At 35.5% G+C, this 22,160-nt stretch overlaps 1 protein-coding gene across 2 annotated transcripts in view; it reads left to right on the top strand.

Annotated features, from left to right (window-relative positions):
- The window catches only part of LAMA2 (laminin subunit alpha 2), a 335,772-nt gene that overhangs the window by 113,657 nt on the left and 199,955 nt on the right, over nucleotides 1-22,160 (top strand). For both annotated transcript variants that reach the window (XM_090135808.1, XM_090135806.1), the window contains exons 5-9: nucleotides 6,831-7,010; nucleotides 9,358-9,447; nucleotides 11,875-11,992; nucleotides 12,698-12,876; nucleotides 14,686-14,785. In XM_090135808.1, coding sequence (XP_089991934.1) covers nucleotides 6,831-7,010; nucleotides 9,358-9,447; nucleotides 11,875-11,992; nucleotides 12,698-12,876; nucleotides 14,686-14,785 — 667 coding nt within the window. The remainder of the gene's footprint in view (nucleotides 1-6,830; nucleotides 7,011-9,357; nucleotides 9,448-11,874; nucleotides 11,993-12,697; nucleotides 12,877-14,685; nucleotides 14,786-22,160) is intronic.

The raw sequence follows: 22,160 nt of genomic DNA, 5'->3' as shown, positions 1-22,160 counted from the left end.
TGGGAGGACCACTCCTCTACCTCCAGATGGGCAACTACCAGGCTGCTGGTATCAGACCAAGGGCTGGGAGCTCTCTTAATTGAGGCATCTGAGTAAGCTAAACCTTACCTCACTCAGGAGCATCAGTAGAGGAGATAAATGACAACCTACAGTCTATTGAAGAAGTCAGTGTTAACTTGATGGTAACTTGGACAGTGAAATTTAGTGCAACCTAGCAAGTTTGTAGATGACATCGATCTGAATGGTGCTGCTGACATGCTGGAGGAAAGGGGTGCCATCCATTGGAAACTTATCAGGATGAAGAAGTAGACCAATTAGCAAATACACAGAGTGGTCAATGAGTACAGCTAGTAAATAAATGATTTTAGTGCAGTACAACACACAGATCCTAGTTAGGAGTATTACTGTTTCACAACTTTCATGTAAAAATAATCAAATTTTTTTTTTAATCTGCTGAGGTACAATTTAAAAATAGAAGAGCTCAAAAATTTCCAGACTCCCTAGCGTTTGTTTAAAGATACTATCATGTTACTATCATGAGCACTCGGAACACATGCATGTTACATTTAAAAGTGGTTCCAACAGTACTGAAGAATACTTCAGCCATAAACTAATGAAACATAAAAGATATTAAAAGCAAACTAGCTTATTTTTTTTATTTTCTGAATTGAAGTCACATCTTTTCTGCCAAAAAAAAAAAAAAAAGGGAAAATGAAGAGAAAAATAAGCTCCAGCAAATGAGATGTTAAACCACAATAAAGATTCAAAAAAGACTTTTGTCTTACTGAGTATGAAGTTGAAATAATCTTTTTTCAAGCATATCAGATTCAAGAAGTCTGTCAGAGAATTGGTGGGCTGAGAGATGATCAAAGAGCACTCCAGGAAGATAAGGTCATTGCAGAAAAGCTAAATTAATGATTTGAATCAGTTTTCACTGTAGAGAGTGTCAGGGGAGTTTCTGCACAGGAAACATTATTTACTGCATAGGAATTGGAGAGTTCACAAACTAGGTTGTTAACTGAAGAGGAATAGAAATAATTGATAAATTTAATGGTGAAGAGTAACTCAAGTCTAAAATAATTGAATTACAGCAGTAACTATTTAATTCCTCATTTAAAAACAGTCTCAGTAGCAGAAGAGTGGAGGGTGTCAGATTAAGTGCCAGGGTTTTTTTTAAACCTTCTTAAGGAATCTAAGAAAACTATAAAACTGGAAGACTGAAAGCTGTGCCAACCCAATTAAGAATTCAAAAAATAATCTAATAAAGGATAGAAGTGGTAGGCGCATAAATACTTGTTTGTTCTAATTGAAGAATGAGAATTTATTAGGAGCCAGGTTTAATACAAGCAAAAGGAGACAATTGATTATTTCCCCTACAATGCGTAGATCAGGTGAGAAAATCATTATTACATAATGGGTATAGCTTCAAAAGATTATCTGAATTTAAACTGGACTGAGTTCATGGAAATCCCTCGAGGCTTACCATGTGTGTGGAAACTATGTATGAGGAATAATTAGGTATGCTTGCCTTTGTCCTATCAATAGCATGCTATAGTAGTTTTGGTTACTACATGACACAGGTTCACTCACTTCTGTTGCAGTACAGAGATTCTAATTCACTGAGATGTATTTGAATATCTTTGGTAGCATCTGTGTTGTTCGGCCTACTGGAAAGTAGAACAAATAAATAAAAAAAAAAAGTGTAGTGCAGATTGTAACAAATTTAATATTTTTTCTGTATGATACAAAAAGGAAAAAATGTGAAACTTAGTGATGATGAAAAGTAATGTAAAAAAAAAAAGTATTTAAATGCTGACTTGAATATTGGATTAAAATGTCTTCCGTTTAGAGAACTCATAGTAATTCTCAACAGGTTTCTGAAAAACTTATTGTACTGATGCTCAAAAATTAAAAGAAATGGAGAATCACAGCTTCATCAAATATAGAACTCAAACACTGCCACTGAAACAATTTATGATCTGATCCAGGTTTAAAAGAAAAAAAACATGTATCTTTATATATAAATTATGCAAACACAACAAAAAAGCAACAGAAAAATACAGGGTTTTTTTTTGTTTGTTTTTAAGAAAAAATAGATTTCTTTCCATCATAGCAAGTGTCTGTAAAGAAGAAAAATCTAACAAATATAGTGGTGGAAGAAGGGAGTAGACTAATACTAGAGAAAGGTGCAATTGGTAGACATTGATCTCTGCGGCTCAGATTCAGTATGTAGTTCACAAAGCATTTAGACCATTCAAAGAAAGTGAAGATGTAGCAGAGAGATTGTTCTCTAAGTGCCCTATTTTTTATATTCCTTTCAAACAGTTTTCTACTTGGAGACATTGAATTAAATGGATATTTGGTGTAAGAAAATGGCTTTTCTGGTTTTCCATCTAACTGGGTTATGTATTTTTCAATAGCTGTTAGAAAATTTTATTCCAAACCAAATCCAGGAGATAGATAAGTTAGTAACTAAAATAAGTTTAATACATTTATTTGCATTAAAATATACGTAATTTGAGTCCAATTAACATCTTCATTAATGTTTTAGATGATAGGACAGAGCGTACCCTGAACTGCATTAGGCAAAGTATTGCCAAAAGATCAGAGGAAGTGATCCTTCCCCTCTATTCAACATTAGTGAGACTGCATCTGGATCACTGGTCTCAGTTCTTATCTCCCCAATAGAAGAGATGTGGACATGATGGAGAGAGTCCAGTGAAGATGATGAAAGGGCTAGAGCATCTTCCCTACATAGAAGGGCTAAGAAGAGGTGGGACTGTATAGCCTAGAGAAGAGAAAGTTCAGGTGGAATCTGATTAATATGTATAAATACACCAGGAAGGGTGCAAGGAGAACAGAGCCATGCTCTTTTCAGTGGTTCCCAATGCTAAGACGAGAGGCATAAGCTGAAACATAAGAGATATCATCTCAACTTCAGGAAGCACTTCTTTATGGTGAGAGTAGATAAGAGCTGGTAACGAGAGGTTATGGGAATGTGGTCCTTGGCAACCTGCTTTAGTTCTGACTGTTATATTAGTTGACAAGTCAGATATTGTTCAGAATGATTTTGCAAAATGAGAATTTGGCTTTTGTTATGGTAACTTCCAGGTGTTTTGAAAGGGATGTGATTTTTCCCCCAAAATTCCATTTACTGGTATTTAATCCTGGAAAATTTTCTGATTCAAGAAGAATTTATCTGGGGTTGAAAACCATATTTGCTTTCATTTAGAGTCCGAAGTGGTGATTGCCTCAATCTTGGAACTGATAAATAAAAGCTGTGCATAGAAACTGAGGAAAATTTGAGATTGTTTTCTCATGGGGACTTGAATTATCAAAATAATAGCAGCTCAGTAGATGGATTAAGTTATTAATACTTTCCTGGTAAAATCTGCCTGTAGAATTCCTGCATGATTCATACTGCAATACACATAGATGTAGAGCAGGACATTTGTGCCTTAGCTGCCTGTGTGAAAATCTAATCTACTAATCTATGCAGGAACTCAGAGCTATAAATGAAATATTATAATGAACATGAACGATATAAAGGTAGACAACTACTGAAGGCTATGTTCACTGCAACAGTTATCAAATGTGATTCAAAAACATTTGGCAGATAGGGGCCATGTTATTGTTTTGACTAAAAACTTGCTGTTTTGCAAACTTTATTTTACTAATAAAAGCGGGATTGTGCTGGCAGGTAAGAAGAGAAAGTAAGCTCTTGAAAAACAGCTATGTGTTATTGTGAAAGAGTCGTGTTGAATATATTTTAAATCCAATTTCTACTCAAACTTCTTTAAAAATGTTATTTATGATTGAACTGATTAATGACAGATGTTCCCAAGGTACACTTAGTTTCTTCCTTATTCTCTTTTCAAGGAGTAGGAACAATTTAACCAGACACTCTTAAAGTTCATTGCAAATGTTTCTAGGGGGAAATTAATGATTTCATCACAGATGTTGAGAGGAGGAGAAATAGAGTAAATAATTTTGCCTTTGTAAAGATTTCCCTTTGGATTTAGTTTTGTAAAACTACCCAGTTTAAGTTTCCTGATCTCAGTGGGGTTTTTTTTATGTACACGCTTGAGCATGTGCCACATTTAATGCAGGACATTGCTACATTTCAGTAATTATGGCAGATTATTTGTTGTTTTAAAATGAAATGGTGAACATTTCATCACAAATATGAAAGACGATATAAATGAATGTTATCATATTTGTTAGGTTGGCTCTGCCAAATAGATGTATTGCTGGCAAGTAGATCTGTAGCACCTTTTAAAAAGAGAGTCTCTTTTGAAAAAAATGCTTTTGGGGATTTTTTATTTATTTACATCTTAGTTCTGTAAAACTGTTGCTCCAAGATATATTTTTTTCCCCTAACAAGTGTCTTAGGACTAAATCTGTTCTCTCTTTAAAAAAAGATATAAAAAAAATTAGAAGATATGACTGCTATTTGTCAGCTGTGTCATTTGGGGTCAAGCTGCACCTGTGATTCATACACTTAACTCTCTATGGGCACTTTCTTATTACAATACATGGGTTTTTACCTGTATCTTTCTCCCCAAACACACCAAAAATCTTATTTTTTTCTCAATTTTGACAAGGTAGTCACACTGCTGCTTATAACACTGATGCTGTTGTTCTAAAAAGGTTAATGACAGATTGTTTTCAGTGCTACTTTGTGTGTATTCTTTCTCTTTGACTGGAATATCAACATTCAGTTTTCAGTATTTCTCTGTTTAAGACTACAACCCTGATGTGTGATGCCTGTAAGAAAGGAATCTCAGATCCTGTTTGAGGAAGGAGGTGATAATATAAAAAATAAAAATAAAAAGGAAACAAAAAAAGGATTTTCTTGCCAACTGGTTAATGTGTAAAGAAGTCTTAGGCATCTGTTATTCCTAAAATCTTGCTTATTTTGGAAAGTTCTATTGATTTTCACTGGACCTATTGTCACCATCTCCCTGTTTCTTTTGAAGTTTACTCTCCACACATGTTCACCTCTCTATTTTCACTGAGGACCTCAGCAATTGGCTTGCTGGCCATGTGCTTTTGTCCAGCTTATAGACAGACATCTCTTATTTAGGAGCTCCTCTTTATTTCCTGCAGGGGTTTTAGTATACTCTTTGTCTGTACTCTGTCTTTTTCACGGCATTTTATTCTGTTTCTTTTCAGCCAGCTGTCTAATTTAATTACTTGTAGTCAGGAGCAAAACTGAGTCAAAGTTCAAAGTGAGAGTGTTGTTATGATCTCAGGAGGAGGTAGCAATATCACTTCTTCCTGGAGATAACCTGGATCTGTATTTGGGCAAGAAATGATGAAAAGTTGCTCCCCGCAGAATGGCTCAGTGTGCTTTTGTGGATACAATGGAACAGGATTCTGAATGTGATGAGGTTTAGGGTTACCCCATTGGTAATGAAAATAAAAAGGTAATAGTTATCACATAAACAGTGCAAAACAGCTGTTACTCAATAAGCCTTCTATTCAATGCCTGCAAAAACTCCAGGAGAGTAGCAACTACTGCTCTGCAGGGAGTAAAGTTTTGGTGTTTCTTGCCCTGGCATTCTAAATGTGGCTGTTTTCCTGAAACAGTGGCAATACAAGCATTTTCAATGACAGGAAATGGCTGGGTGGCCTGACCTTTCTGTTGGAGTGCTGAGGTGAGATGCACAACATACATCATGAAGAATAAATTATCTTATTCATTCTAATGTTCTGCTTGTTTTGCTCATCGCCAAAACATCCTTCAGTGTACCAGCCTGTAATAAAAGTACCCCAATTAAAATTTAACACTTCAGAATACAGGAAACTTATTTTCCTCCCTTCTACTAGACGTTCATTACCAATATTTGTTATACCTGACATTTTTCTTCTTGTAGGACTTTTCTAAGAACACTTCTGTAGCAGACCATCTGTTTTGTTCTGTTGATTAACAACTCTCTATGTTGCACAGTGATCAGCTGAAAAGGATTCATCTTGGCAGGAGGGGGAGAAAATTGCCTATTTTTTTTTTTTTTTACCTTACACTGGTTGCTGCAATTGGAGTCTTTGGAGGCTTTCTGAAAGAGTTACAAGACACACTTACCCAGATTTCTAGCACTTAGGATATGAGGAAGAGAAAGAGGGAAAATCTTTCTGGAAACCAAACTGTAAATGGAGAATGGATCCTTGGAAAAACAAATATTGAACAGCATTTTATTAAATTTTAAAAGCTTTTCTTAGGGACTGGGTGAAAACTGTTGCAACCCAGAAAATGAATTCAGCTCATTGAGAACAAGATTCAAAGGCAATGTTATGCTGTGTGAAGAGACAGTGGGAGGTGCTTATCAATTCTTATTTTATCTCACCCAGCTGTTGTAGTTTTCAGGATTTCAGAAGATATCGTGGCTTTAGAAAAAACATAGTTCAAGTCTTTTGATAACTACTGCTGTAAAAGGTGCAAACTAATCCCTGGTGAATTCCAAGTCCCGTTCCAAGTATCCATTCCTTTAACTCAGATTTTCAATCCCTTCAGTTCTTCAACAACTTGAAAATATTTATTTAATGTTAGAAGAGAAGAAATGAAATGCCAGGAACATGAATGTTATTGTAGGGCATTGCAGATTTATTCAGTTTGTGCTATAATTATTCTATAGTTTATGACTTTCTTTTGCTCAAAAAGGGATTAATGAGTGTGTGGAATATTTTTGTGGAGACATCTGAGTTTTATAGATGAAGATATTTTACATTTATAAGGCATTCACACAGTACCTTTAACGGCATTTAGCGGCATAATCATGGCAGCATTGCTGTCATCTAATGGCTAGTTGCTTTTATAATTCTGTCTCCAGATTCACACTTCTCTAATTAATGGACGGCCTAGTGCTGATGATCCTTCACGTGCATTACTGGAATTCACCTCTGCTCGCTTTATTCGCCTGAGATTTCAGAGGATACGGACACTAAATGCTGATTTAATGATGTTCGCACACAAAGATCCCACTGAAATTGATCCTATCGTTACAAGAAGGGTAAGTTCTGGCAAGACAGTAGAAATACATGTGTAGAAGTTATCTTAGAAATTATGTACTTCCTTTTGTTTAGTGTAAGAAATTTTGGAAGATTATGTCAAAATACTGGTAGTAATAGGGATTTCCTCATCTTCTCAGTGTTTTGTATATCAGAAATCAGAATTTAATGTTTTCTGCTTAATGGTGTTATTAACATATGTAAAGATAGAGCTCTCTTGAATGTAAATATTCTGATGCAGGTATAATTAGCAAATGGCAGCTGTTAGGTAATGTCCTTCTGCCTCTTCAGCTGCTCAATCCTTTAGCATTCCTTGAACATTTTCTCTGAGTACCATTTCTAGTCCTGGTAGTATTAGTAGCAGTACTACCTGGATGTAACATATTTTTGGCATTGTTATATGATTGTTTCTAGCAGGGAAATTTTAGATCCTGTTTTTGCTTAAATTAATGGATGCAGTATTCAAGCTCACACCATATCTGTCTTCTCCACTGTTATTTGTGTGTATACACCCCTGACCTCTGTCTTTCCACATTCCATACTTTCTTCGTATGACAGATGTCTGTCTTCTTGCTGCTCAAATACTGCATGTTATTCTAAAATAACATTTCTATAATTCCTATAAAAAAAGCAAGTTGCTCTTTTTCCTCTGTTTTTCTTTTTTCCCCCCACAAAACATTCTTTAAAACTATTTTAGGGAATGTATGCCGTCTGCATTTTTCATTTCTGCTCACTTCTTTTTGTTGATCTTCTTATTTTAATTCTGGAGAGTTGCTTAGGGTACCACTATAATAACTGGCATTTTTGGCTTTAATTACTGTCATTTATTGCTGATGGATGAGTGTAAAGAGAAAAATTTTCTTCTTCCACGCCACTTTTGTAGTATTCATTTTTTCCTCCAAATTCCTAGGAAGCAGGATACTTCTAAAAGTTTGGAATGTGGCATTCTGTTAAGTACCACAAACCCAGAATAGATTTCAGTTGAGTGTAGTTATTGCAGATCTCACTAATCATGAAAATTGTGTTTATTTAAGTATATACATTTAGTGATTCCAAGTGAGTAGAATCACGAAATTGAATTTAAGATCTGAATTCACACTCTAAAAATCACTATATACTCATTAAAACCTATTGCAGAACGATCTACCAATTTCTCAAACCAAAAAAGAACAATAGCTTCTGTATGACAGGTTTTCATGAGATTGTTGTAGAGATATGTTTCAAAGGAACAAGGACTAATTGAAACTTGCAATACTTTTCTGGCTTTTTCTCTAGATCAAGGCATTCCAACCAATAGGAAACAAAGGATAGTCATAATTGATAATTTTTCTGTGTTGCAGAATGTTAATAATGAGTTATATGAGTTTCTGCTTTGTTTGATATAGTTACTAGTTATCTGAAAAATAGGCTGAGCAGAGAAACTGCAAAATTTTAAATTGCATGTGTTTGTATTGATTAGCAAATTATAAAATGTTAAAAGACCCTCACCATAACAGACAAAAGTGGACAAGATGTCATCTAACGTTTGCTTTTCAAATGTGTATAATATGTGATTATAAGAGTGTTGAGGCACTGGAACAGATTGCTCAGATATGTGGTGGTTGCTCCATCCCTGGAGGCATTCGGGGTCAGACTGGACAGGGCTCTGAGCAACGTGATCTAGCTGTAGGCTTCCCTGTTCATTGCAGAGGATTTGGTCTAGATGACCTTTAAGGGTCCCTTCCAACTCAAACAATTCTTGGATTCTATGTTAAATGCTTTTTCAATCTCCTTTCTCGTTAGGGTGTTAATCTCCACCAGAGAGAGATGGTCATATGTAAGAACAACAGGTTCTTAAATCTTACTTAAATCTTATCAAAGAAGGTTCTTCTATGGCCATTCTGAAGTAAAAAGCAGTTCTTTCCACAGCTCAGAGAATGTCCAAGTAATACCCAAATAAGGTGAACAAGGGTGTTTCTAACCTGAGTTTTTTTCCTAACCTTTCCTTTCTCCTCATTATTGTGCCTTTGTCTTTTGATGTTTTCTGAAGGGATTAAATTCTACAGCATTTGAATTTTCCTTATCCACTGTGCATATTACCTATGTTCATATCTAGTGTGTGTAGTGTATAAATTGACATGGCTGTTGTGGCTTCAAACAAATGGAATTGTGCCAATTTATACCCTTTCTCTAAGCTGAATCTGTTGATCAACATGCAGCCTGGATTATACTTTATACTATGTTTGTAATAGATCAAAAAGAGAAGTAAAATAGGACCTGGCAGTTTTTTGTCACCAGAAATGAATTCTGTACTTTGACGCCTGCATTTTACAATTCACTTACCAATTGAATTTCTGTTTTGTCTTACAGTATTACTATTCTATAAAAGATATCTCAGTTGGTGGCATGTGCATATGCTCAGGCCATGCGAAGGCTTGTCCACTTGATCCAGTGACCAATGTATGTATTATTTTTTTCTTCTGTCTTTTCTTTCTTCGTCTTCCTTCCTCCCTTCCTCCCTCCCTATATGTGTCTTATTCACAGAGTGGAACATAAGAAAGAATCTTGACATTCTTCAGAGTTTTGTGAATTTACGTTTCTTCTTTATCTAGAACATATCTGTTCAACCCACTTGTTTTAAGTTTGTGTTGCCCTCTTTATTAATGTTTTAATAACTCTATATATAATCTTTATTGTTTATATTAATTAACTACATTACATATTTAATATGTGGCCTAGAACAATTTCTTTTCACTCAGTGTAGCCTAGGCAGTCTGGAAGATTGAACACCCATGACCTAGAAGAACAGTCAGAAGCTGTGCCAGGATGAAATAGTGCTGGCAACCAGAATGATTGCCACTCATGCAACATCAGCAAACGTTTTCTCTATATTGGAAGAATAGATATCAGATAATTCTGTTCATATTCAATATTTCCTAGAAAAACAAACAAACAAACAAAAATTGGGGTTACATTATGTATTTGAAGAATTGAATAGTCAGTTTTTCTTATTTGATATTAGTTTAGATATTTCCTAAATAACTGACGAGTATTTAATCGATACTTGTAAATAAACAATTATAACGGCATATTTACTATACATGAAATATTGAGTGATCAATCAATCTAGTTTTGAAAATCACAGACTGCTCACTATTTATTCTAAACATGTAGATCTCTTTTTACACTGTTAATAAACATGTAGCTGTTATAACAGAAATATTAAAATATAATCTATTATTGATAGTCAAAATGTACATCATCACTAATACAAAATTTGCAATCTACAAATATTACTGGTGTGCCACAATGTGGGAGCTCTTCATATGCTGTTCACTCAATTAGAATTGTTGTGCAGTATAACAGAAAATCTTGTTTCTGTATGATATTGGACAATTGCATAAGAACTGATTAAAAACAAACAAACAAACAAAAACAAGAAGAAATCTGACAGATATTGCATTAGCGTTTCTAAGCAATTTCCATGGTACTTTTCAAAAATTTTACAAAATCCTTGTTTTAATCCTGCAAGTCTTTTCAGTAGTGATGTGCGTAGCAAGCAATGTACTGTTGTTTCAAAGACATAGATGGTCTTAGTTATCAAACTGCTGTGTTATCTCTGTGCCATGTGGCCCTACCACAAAAAAAGAACAGCTATTATTGCAGATGAAGGCAGACTTCAGATCGTTGGGATACTTGATTAAAAGGGTATTCTAAACATGTAGTGGTATCATCTTTTGTAGGATGACAAATATATATTATGTAACCAGTATCACAAATACAGTAAGTGAAACAACTCAAGACATAAGAGATTTGGAATATTTGGTTTAGATCTTCAAGGATACTCTATAACGAACCATACTGAGATAGGTGGACTTTGGCTTGTAAAACATCGTGACTATATAAATTTTCCTCTAGCATGAAAAAGAATAAACTTGCTTGAATTTACTGCCTTGCTGTTCTGAAGCACTCTTTAACTTGTCCTTGTTTTGCAAGGACATATGCATATATATGGTCAGCCATAGAATTCCTCCGGGTAATCTTGCCATGTTGTCCTTGAGAGGGCACTCATGGGCCACAGGAAAACAGTTGGAAAGTCAGTTCTTGTTCCTGTTTGTAAACAACTGTTTCTTTCTTTCCCCATCTTCTTCTGAGGCTCAGAGTTTGTGCACTGCCTACAACAATATTTTCATGTTGAGACTAAGTTGGGACTGCGGTGATCTGAGAAAATGAAAGACCACTGAAAGGGTGGTGATCTTCCTCCCACTTCCTGTTTAAGCCTTCACTTGCTGCTCTCATATGCAATTTAGTTGTACAATTAGAAGGCTACAAGATGAGTTGAATCATCCAGCAAAAAATAATCTTAAAGTTAAAAGAAAAGATGACTATTTTTATGGCATCAGTCAGCAGACCTGATGTTACTCTAACTGCAGGAGTGTTACATCAAGGGAATGGCAGAGGTTGGATCACCCTTCTAGTGTACGCTAGCAATCAAGTCAGTTTTCCTGTAAGGCGAAGCTCTGTTTGAGGACTGCCAGCAATCTGTCTTATTTGCTGCACTGGGAAACTTTTGTTCTCCCATTCTCCTTGCTTCAGTAAGTTGGAAGTAGATACTCCTGTGTTCTTAGATTCTCCTAAGATTCTCTGGCCAAATTCTTCCACGCTCTGGCTGCTTTCCTAAAAATTGAACTATTCAAGTTAAACAAACTTTTGTCTCTCATGAGTGAAGACAGGATGCATAAATAAATAAAAACGAGTAAGCAAAGGAATTACAGATTTTAGCCATGAATTGTAATGTTTTCATAATTTCAGCTGGAATGCAGATTACATAGGACAAATTCTTCAAATCATGGCATTTTGTAAATATTTGTTTTTCTTTTAAATTAGAAATCTGTCTGTCAGTGTGAGCACAACACTTGTGGAGAGACATGTGATCGGTGTTGTCCTGGTTTCAATCAAAAACCTTGGCATGCTGGGACTTTCCTGGTTAAGCATGAATGTGAACGTAAGTTGAAAGCAGAACAGAAGAGGATTACTGTAGTTGCTGGTGAAAACTAAGATTGAGTCCCAAATGATTTTGCAGTTTATATTATTTCTAACCACATTAATTGATGAATCAGTGTTGTTCCCTTATTTAGACTGACTCAAAAAAAGTCAATAGAAAAATAACATGTAAAATTGTACTTTTGTTGAACTCAGAATATTTCAGTTTAGATCTGAACTTCTCAAAATTTTTAAGACTCTCTTTTATTCTGACGTAATTCTTATATGCATATGTGAAAAACAAGTGCTTTTTGGACATCTTTTAGCTTTCATAGAAGTTATTTTAATTTACTCATACCATTCTGTTATTTTTTTCTTACAATTCCTCTTATTTTAAGTTGCTATTTTATGAGCTGTATGTGTGTATAACTACCACAAAATTTCTGGATCATCAATTTTAAAAAGGAAGAAACTAAAAATGGAAGAACCTAATTAATTTATATCTGTCCATGACATTGCCCTCTAAGACAAAATATTAAGAAAAGAATACAATATGCAGAGTTTCAGGCTGCATTTGCGACTAGAACACATTGCTTTTTGTAGATGAAGTAGAAAATCAATGCCTGAATGTGTTCTCAGTTATAATGCTTGTGATACAAATGAATGAAATGCTAAAAGACTGATTTTAATAACTTGATCTTTGCTAATACACTTCCTTCTCTTTTAGCATGCAATTGTCATGGGAAGACTGAGGAATGTTACTATGATCAGAACGTGGCAGACAGAAATCAGAGTTTGAATATTTTCGGAGAATACATCGGAGGTGGAGTGTGTGTTAATTGTACAAGCCACACTGATGGCATAAACTGTGAGACCTGTGTTGATGGCTACTTCAGACCTCCAGGGGTAAATGCATGTTCTGTTGTCACTTCCCTGTAATTTGTTGCGTTCAAACTATCACTTCAGCATGGAGAATTTAGTATTAAAAAAAGAGGTGACAGAATTTCAGTGCTATGAGTGTTAACTTCTAATTCTGACAGTGTAGAAATTGCTTTTCACAGCTGGAAATCTCTAATGTTAATATTCACAGAAATATGAAACTAAATCTTGTTGATATGAAGGAATGCACTGAGGTCGGAGCCTCCATCTAATATTTCGGCTAAAAGGAAGATGTAGTTCTGTAAACAGAACTTTTACCTCAGTAATGAATTTCAAGATGTGTTATCAAAGACCAAAGAAATATTGCAACACTCAATATTGGAGAAAATTTGTCTATAATTTTTATTTTTAAATGGTAATATAGAAAAAATAATAACTGAAATTTCATGATGTCCCAGGAATGCTTTTAATTTTTAGTGCAACAAGAATTGGTTTTTGTGCTTCAGAATAGAAGGTTGTATTTTATTCTAAAATGCAGCTGTCAGAAGATGCACATTATATTAAGTTGTATTGCCAATATAGGCTGTGCCTGTGCTTTAAATAGCTGCACTAATTGTGTGTGTTTAAATTCCTGACATTTTGTCTGCATAGTTTCAGTTGAGGAAATCATGCCTATTAGTCTGATTGCTTTTCAATCCTCAAACAGAAAACATCAGCAAATAACAATAATTACATTCTCCCTGATACAGTGTTTTTAGTCTTAGAGCTTGTAGAAGAGGAGTACTGATCTATTCAACATTATGACACTTGATTTATTCATTAATCGGTTGCCATCTGACTAATAGGAACTATATATCTCTATATACATTATAGATATAAATTAAAATATATGTAGTTTACATCCACAGTGTGGTATTAAACTAAAGATCAATTTTGTTTGAGATAACCTTTTCTGGAAGGATAGGAAATTGTTTGCTTTATTTCACTTCCCTTTTTGTTTAGTAATTGACTGACAAACAGCAATTAGTTATTCAAATCATGTTGACCAGAAAAACTATTTGTCAAGGTTACTTTAACCAGTGAATGTTTAAAATCTACTTCAAATGATTGATATTCAAAATCTACTTTAGATTCAGAAGGCTAGAGCACCCCCCTACACAAACAGGCTGAGAGAGCTGGGGTTCTTCAGCTTGAAGAAGGCACTGAGAGGACCTTATAGGGGCCTTCCAGTACTTGAAGGAGGTCTACGTGAAAGCTGAGGACAGACTTTTTATAAGGCTAGGTAATGACAGGATGAGGGGAAATGGCTTTAAACTTCAAGAGGGTAGATTTAGACTACATATTAAAAAGAAATTCTTTACTGTGAGCATGGTGAGACACTGGCACAGGTTGTCCAGCAGGTTGTGGATGCCCCCTTCCTAGAAGTGCTCAAGGCCAGGCTGGATGGGGTTTTGAGCAACCTGGTCTAGTGGAAGGTGTCTGTGTCTAGAAGAAGGGGATTGGAACTAGATGATCTTAAAGGTCCCTTCCAGCCCAAACCATTTTACGATTCTACGATACTTGATTATTTCTTTTAATGGTACAAGTCGCTGTTAATAACTATATACTTGTTTTGGATTTGCTGAAATCCTAATTGTATCTAAACTTATGTGTTTCTGATGAAAATCTAAAATTGAACATTTAAGTCAAGACTGCATGGGCTAGATAGGCAACCATCCTTTTTTGTTTGTTTCCTACACAAAATGCAGCTCTCTCCTAATTTTTGTTTATAAAGTAAATAAGTGTTTCCACTCATTAAAAGTATGATTTTGTTTTGTAATATCTCTCTTTCCATAGGTATTGCCAGATAGCCCAGATCCATGCCAGCCTTGTTCCTGTGATCCAAATGGGTCTTTACATGAAACCTGTGTCAAAGATGAAAAACATGCAGAAGGAGGTAATATTCCTAAAAGACAAGGATATTAAAGCTGAAATTCAGAGTGGTCAAAGAAAAACTGAGTCATATTTTTCCTTCCTCTTTAAAAGAAGGAAATTCTAAAGATTTTTTTTCTTGTTCTTTACTCATATGGACAATGATCCACCTGCATTCTTATGATAATTTTCTTTGGAAATTCAGATTTTATATTTCCAGATTTTCTGAAACTTCCTTAATATACATGGCTTGTAATATGGTACATTTGGGAGAGTATTGCCCATGGAACATTTGGGAGTTTTCTCTTTACAGTGCTTTCTTCATTTACATCAGAGATTAAAACAAGTAGAAGTGTAATCTTTACATCACTTTACTTCTCCATGCGTATTTGAATTTGAACCCTAGAAAAAATTTGCTTGAAATGTGATATATCATCTGCCATCTATAATATCTATACAGGATTACAAACTCCTTATGATAGCCATGAAAAAACCTATCTTCTTATATGAAAGAAATTCCTGTCTTGTGCTTTGGAAACAATGGATTGCAGTATATTTCTTCTGCTTTTGCTGACAAACTTCTGAAAATATAATAGGAAGCCAATAAAACTCAAGATCAGTTTCTTAAGGATATTTAATTGGGCTAATTGCAATCTATTGATATGAGATGTTGTAGCAGTCATTTTTTGAAATGGAGGTCAATGAAAATAAACTATAACAATCAAGTACTACCTACCTCGGTTCCATAAAATTAAATTTCTAGATACAATGATGGAGCCTGATTACTATCACAAGAGTGATTAGTATCACATTGACCTTGTCCAGTTGTCAGCTGTCAGCCCAGCTGTTATCTTATTCCTCCGCCTAAATAGGACAAGGTCGAAAATAAGACAAAAAATTTCCTGGCTGATGATAAAGATGAGGATATCTTTTCCCAGTTACTGTCATACTTGACTTGGGGAAAATTAATTTTATTTATTGCCAATTTAAATAGATTTGGATAGTGATGATCAAAGACAAAAAGTAAAATATATCTGCAGGCTCAACCTCGTTCCTTCATTCTCAACTCCTCTACCTCCTCACCCATCCCACAGCTGGCAGAGGGAGCTGGGTCAGTCCATAACAGCTACTATCTCTCACCCATTTCTCCTCCCACTTTTCCCTTGCTGTTGCGTGGGTCTTTTACAGGGGCTGCAGTCCTTCAGGAAAAAATTATCTGCCCTGTGGGTTCTCCACGAGACCTTATTCCATCAGGGTCTATCCCCATTCTCCATCTTGGGGTTCTCTATAGTCTTTAGCACAGACACCTGTCCCACCATGGTCTCTTCCAAGTTGTAGGGGTATTTCTTATAAATCTGGAAAATAAACTAGTTTGTAAGATAAAAACCCTTAAACTAAAATGGAAATATAGTAGTCAATGGGATATAAAGTCACTGTGAACTGTTCTTAAGGAAAATAAATCTGAATGCTGTTTTCTGTGTGCCTCACTACTGTAGGTAAGTAACAGTGAAAGTAGATCTTTGTAATAAACATCACAGCGATTGGTACACAGATGAAGAGCAACAGGAGGATTTCAAAGGCTTCATATGTAGGTTTTTTAGGCCAGGGGAAGATAAGAGAAGAGCATATAGGAATAATTCTACAATTGATTGTTTCTGCAGAAAAAGAAATATTTTTATATTTTAAACATGTGTAATTTCAATTTTGAGTAGCTTTGTAAAACTGTATCCTCATATATCTCACTGATCATTCTGAAATGAAATAGTATTATTCATATTTTTATAGTATGTTTTTCACTTTGCATGTCCAAGAATGTTTTTCAAATATTGTTTCATAGCAACAATAGATGGTATTTTCAGAAACAGTATAGATAAATATTAGAGCCAAAAAATTTCAATGAATCACAATATGTTTACAAATTGTGGCGCTGGTAAAATAATTGACAGGCAATCATGTATTGTATTTTAAAATTAACTTGTTCACTTGTGTTCAGTCCATACTAATAATAGATAATAATAGACAACTGACTATTGCCTATTATTGTGACATTGAGATCACTTACAATTGTCCATATGAAAGTGAAGATGGACTCTATGCATTTTGAGCTACTTTATGCTACGACCTTTAGGCTTCTCTTGTAAATCATTACTCCTTTTTTTCAAGCAGTACTAACTGGATTTTAGCAAATAGCCATTTTTATTGTCTTTTAAGTACCTGCAAGATCTGCAAAGTTTGCAGACTTACAGAATTTCATAATTCAGATGCTATTGTGCACTGAAGTGGTTTTTGTTGTTGTTGTTGTTATTGTTGTTTGTTTTTGCTACTACCTCTTTATGTGTAATATAAGCCCAAATAGTGATCTTTTGCTGAAAAACTTTCTCAGACCTTGTAGGATAAATAAGGGCCAGTATTTATTCAAGCTTAATAGATCTTTGTTCAGCAAGCAGTCCCACAAACTTCCACAATATTGTTTTTGATATATATATGCTATTGAGTAGGAATGAGAAATACAAAGCCAGTCTCTGGATTGCAAGTTTTTTCAAGGATTTGGAGCACGATTTTGCATGGGTTTATTTTCATATAATTTTTAAAGATGGGTAGGCTAGGAAGAAGATGATAAAACTCATATTTCAAGATGATTCATCCTCCAGAATGAACCTCTTTACATTCAGAGATATGTCAGAAAATGATAATATTCAGGTAGAAAACAGTGACAAGCCCTATTCAGACAAGGCCTATGAAATAATAGACCAAAGCCATAGTGTATACTGAAATATAAGTTCTTTACAATGGCAACAAAAGAAGGACCTGAAACATTCACTGTGATTCAGAATTTAATTAGCCTGTTGATGTACTAAGCACTACAGAAGCTTGGTAAAGAAAATCAAGGGTACACCAACAAGGAATGTACATACTGTATAGAAACATGAGCCTAAGTTTTGCCAGTATGATAGCACTGTAAATTAAAGAAGGTGAGCCAAATGTATCATACAGACTTACTATATCAAGAATCATAAGAGCTAGAAAAAATATCTGATAGGTTGAAGTCTCCACAGCTTCCTCTCTCTATTGTAGCATGTGAGGCTTCTGAATGGGTAGATACCAACTACGGTATGAACCATATGAGAAAGGAATTTACTAGGGTGGTCAAAGTTGCGTTTCAAATCCTGATCTCTCTTCCTCAGTTGCTAAGAAAAGTGAGGAAAGGAAGATTCTTGATGAAAATCTAAAAACAATGGACTGACTGGGCAGTGAAGGAGAGTTTTAAATTTAAATGCGTATTTGGGAGCTTTATTCCATGCTGAAACATGTTATTGAATTTGAATTTGCTGAGACTTGAGTTCTGAAATCTAAGAAAGGATATATTATACTTCCAATTAAGGCAGGACCATTTATAAAAAGACAAATTTGCCTGTGTCTTTTGCTGCTCAAATGGGATGTACAGTACAGTTATTTCATCTGAATCATAGGATCATGGAATGGCTTGGGTTGAAAGGAATCTCAAAGATCATCTAGTTCCGACTTTCTTGCCATGTGCTGGGTTGCCAACCACTAAGTCAGACTTCCCAGCAACCCATCAGGCTTGGCTTTGAAGGCCTCCAGGTACAGGGTATCTGCAACTTCTCTGGGCAACATGTTCCAGTGACTCACCACCCTCTGAGTGAAGAATTTCTTCCAACTTCTAATCTAAACCTCCTCTCTTTCAGTTTAAATCCATTCCCCTTCTTCTGTCAGTATCTATCTGTGTAAAAAGTCAGTCCTCCTCCTGCTTGTAAGCTTCTTTCAAGTATCGGAAGATCACAGTAATGAGGTTTCTCCAGAGCCTTCTCCGGGCTAAACAAGCCCAACTCTCTCAACTTTTCTCCATGGAAGAGGTGCTCCAGCCCTCTGATCATCTTCATGGCCCTCCACTGGATTCACTCACAAAACTCTGTGTTGTTCTTGTGCTGGGGGCCCCAGGCCTGGACAAGAGTAGATGGGGACAGGGACAGAGTAGAGGGGAACAGTCACCTCCCTCTCCCTTTTAGCCAACATTGTTTTGATGCAGCCCAGGATACCACTGATCCTCCAGGCTTCCACACCTTGCAGGCACCTTGGCCTTATTGAATGTCATTTGGTTCTCATGGGCCCACTTTTCAAGACTGTCCAGGTTCCTTTGGATAGTTTACCTTCCTTCTATTATGACAACTGTACCACTTAGCTTGGTGTCATCAGCAAACGTACTGAGGGTACACAGTCCCGCAGTCACTGATAATGATGTTGTAAAGCATCAGTTCTAACTTATGACCACTCTCCACTTGGATGTAGAGCCATTGGCAAACAACCCTCTGGCTACAACCGTCCAGCCAATTCTTTATCAACTGTACAGTCTACCCTTTAAATCCATGTCTCTCCAATTTAGAGATAAGGGCACAGTGCAGGACCATGTAAAAGGCCTTGCATAAGTCCAGGTAGATGACATCAGTTACCCTTTCTTGGTCCACTAGTTCCATCCATGATCTTTCCAGGCACAGGTGTGAGGCTCATTGACCTATAGATCTTCCTTTCTTAAAAATGGGAGAGATGTTTTCCTTTTTCCAGTCACCAAGGACTTCACCTGACAGCCATGAAATTCAGATACAATGGAGAGTGAGTTGGCAACTGCATCAGCCATCTTCTTCAGGACAATAGGGTGCTTATCGTCTGGCCCCTCAGACTTATACACATTCAGCCTCCTGAGGTAGCCTTGAATTTACTGTGCTCTTACACTGGGAGAGATCTTGCTCCCCCAACCCCCTCCTGGAATTTCAGGCACACGAGAGACTTGGGAGGCCTGACTGGCAGTGAAAACTGAGGCATTAAGTACCTCAGCCATCTCCGTATCTCAGGAGGCCAGTTTTCCCTTTTCATTTATCAGAGGAGATACACTCTCCACTGCCTGTCTCTTGTGGACAGTATACCAAAAAAACACCCTTATTGTTTTTTACATCCCTTGCCAAACTTAATTCCATGTGAGCCTTGGCTTTCCTGATCCCGTTCCTGCACATCCTGACAGCATCTTTGTATTCCGACCAGGCCACTCATCCCCCACTTCCACTACTTACACTTTTCCTTCTTTTTCCTCAATCTTGCCAGCAGGTCCCTGCTCAGTCATGCTGATTTCCTGCTTCCTCTGCCTGATTTCTAATTCTGGAGAAATAAGACTCTTGTATCTGGAGGAGCAGAGTTTTCTTTCATAAACCAAGATTGTACATTGACTCAGTTTATAAAAGACCCTGAGGTGCAGGGCCTCACCAGTGACTAGCTAAGAGAGTAACTCAGAAATTTGGGAAGCAGCTAGACCATAGTCAAAATCCAGGGAGCAAATGATTTTGTGATAGTAACACAAATAACTTAATGCACTGAATTTATATATATAAGCAGTAATCAAGAAGTTTTCTTGAAGAGCCATCAAATTCAAAATCCTTGTAGGCCTGTAAAGGCCACCCTGAAATTCAGCTTATCTAAAATAAGGAATCTTTTAGAAACTAAATCAAAATGAACAATCAAACAAATCGTAAGCATTAGGTGCAGGTACAAGGAAGATGCATTCTTCTAGTTCAATTCATATGACATAACTAAGCTAGGAAAGAAAAAAATCTATTTAAATTCTAAAAAAAAGTTCCTTGAAAAAAAAGGAACAAAGGATAATAGAAAAGGACATAAGTACTGACTGGTTCCGTAAGATCATAATTTTAGCCACATGTTAAAGTATTTTAAAAAAATAATATGCAAATATTTAAATGTTGTTAAGAAGTACTTCTTTAGATAAATCAAAATCTAAATGATGACTGGACTCTGAAATTTAGTAGTTTAAAATGATTAAGATGTAATCAGTTTATAACAGGAAAACCTAGATGAATTCTTTGTATCAGTGAGTAGAAGAACTCAGTGAATTTCCCATTTTTTTCATGGAAACATGGGGCAAGTTGGAAGAAGTGTATCAAACAGATGTGTCAGTTTTAGAGCAAAATGATGAATAATAATAGAAAAGCTTTAAACATATGGCATGGCGTATACATGGTATCAGGAGGTAGTTAAAAAGTAGTTAAAATGCTGAAGCATTATAAATGAAGTTTATAGTACTTTGTAAAATCCAAATTAATCTTATATAATTATAAACTGTGTATCCAGTTTGTAAAAGAAAAGTAGAGGGTTCCAGGAAATTAAAATCATGAAATCTGCTTTCTGTATCAAGAAAATAAGTAGAACAAAAATAAAGAAAAGATTTATATTTTTAACAATCTGTGGCTAAAATGGGCAAAGCTCAAGATCAGTTGTTTGTTTGTTTGTTTTTTTGTGGAGGGCAGTATTCCTTATGTATCTGTTTGAAGAAGCCAAGGTTACCTTGACTAATAAAATATTTTGATGTTCAAAAAGTTTTGTCAAGAGTCTTCAGCAAATGCCATAGAAGAGTAGAATTGAAAGAGAAAGAAGAATTCTGTCACAGATGAGTACTTGGTTAAGAGAATAAATGGACCATTTTCACAGTGATGATCAGTATGAACTGCTGGGAATATTCATATTTAACCTGCAAAGAGGACGAGTAGGAAGGTGACAAAGTTTGCAAGTACAAAATCTTTCAGCACAGTAAAATGAAAGAGCTGCAAAATGTTCAGAGATCTTAAGATAGTTGGTGGATGGGTAATAAAATAACTGATGAAATTCTGTAGCAATTAAATGAAAAGTTAAGCAGCGAAAAATGTAGTTCTACTTATACAGTGACTGCAGTAATTTTTGAATAAGACATTAGCAATTGTGAAACAGCTCTTACAATTACCTTGGACTGTGCCTTGGAAGTATCAGCTCAGTGCTGGCTCAGCAATAGTAAAAGGTCAGCACAGCCTTAAGAAATATTACTAATGTTTTAAAAGCAAAAGTGAAAAAACAATCACACCAATTGTAAGTCTGCTCTATACCTTCCCTTAAATAACTTATTAGAAATGGAAGTGGAGAAGTAATAGGGATTTTCATCTATTCAGAACAGTTTCTTTTTAAAAAGATATTAAATAGGCATAGAAGTTTTTGACATACAAAATAAAATTGTCATGTGGGATAGGATAGAGTTATACTGAAATCACAGATTATATGGAGATAGTGAGAAGGGAACAGTTATTTGCTGTTTTCTATGATATGACATTTAAAGGGCGACAAATACAGATTTAGTGTATATCAGTATTTAATTTCACACTACACATGGCTAAATGCAGAACTTACTGATGGGGAGCTTAATGGGTTCAGGAAGCAAAAGCGTATTCAAAGGCAGTTAGGCAAGTTAATGGAAGAGGTGTTTGTTCGATCTGCTATATGCAAGGACTTGGGGACAAGTTACAGTTTAATAGATCTTTAATATATAGATATCGAGAAGCTCAAATAGTTAT

The sequence above is a fragment of the Phasianus colchicus genome, chromosome 2 (genome assembly GCF_987193195.1).
Source record: "Phasianus colchicus chromosome 2, bPhaCol1.hap1.1, whole genome shotgun sequence".
In the NCBI taxonomy this organism is placed as follows: Eukaryota; Metazoa; Chordata; class Aves; order Galliformes; family Phasianidae; genus Phasianus; species Phasianus colchicus.
Note: the sequence above shows the minus strand (reverse complement) of the source record. Positions and strands in the feature narration are given on the sequence as shown.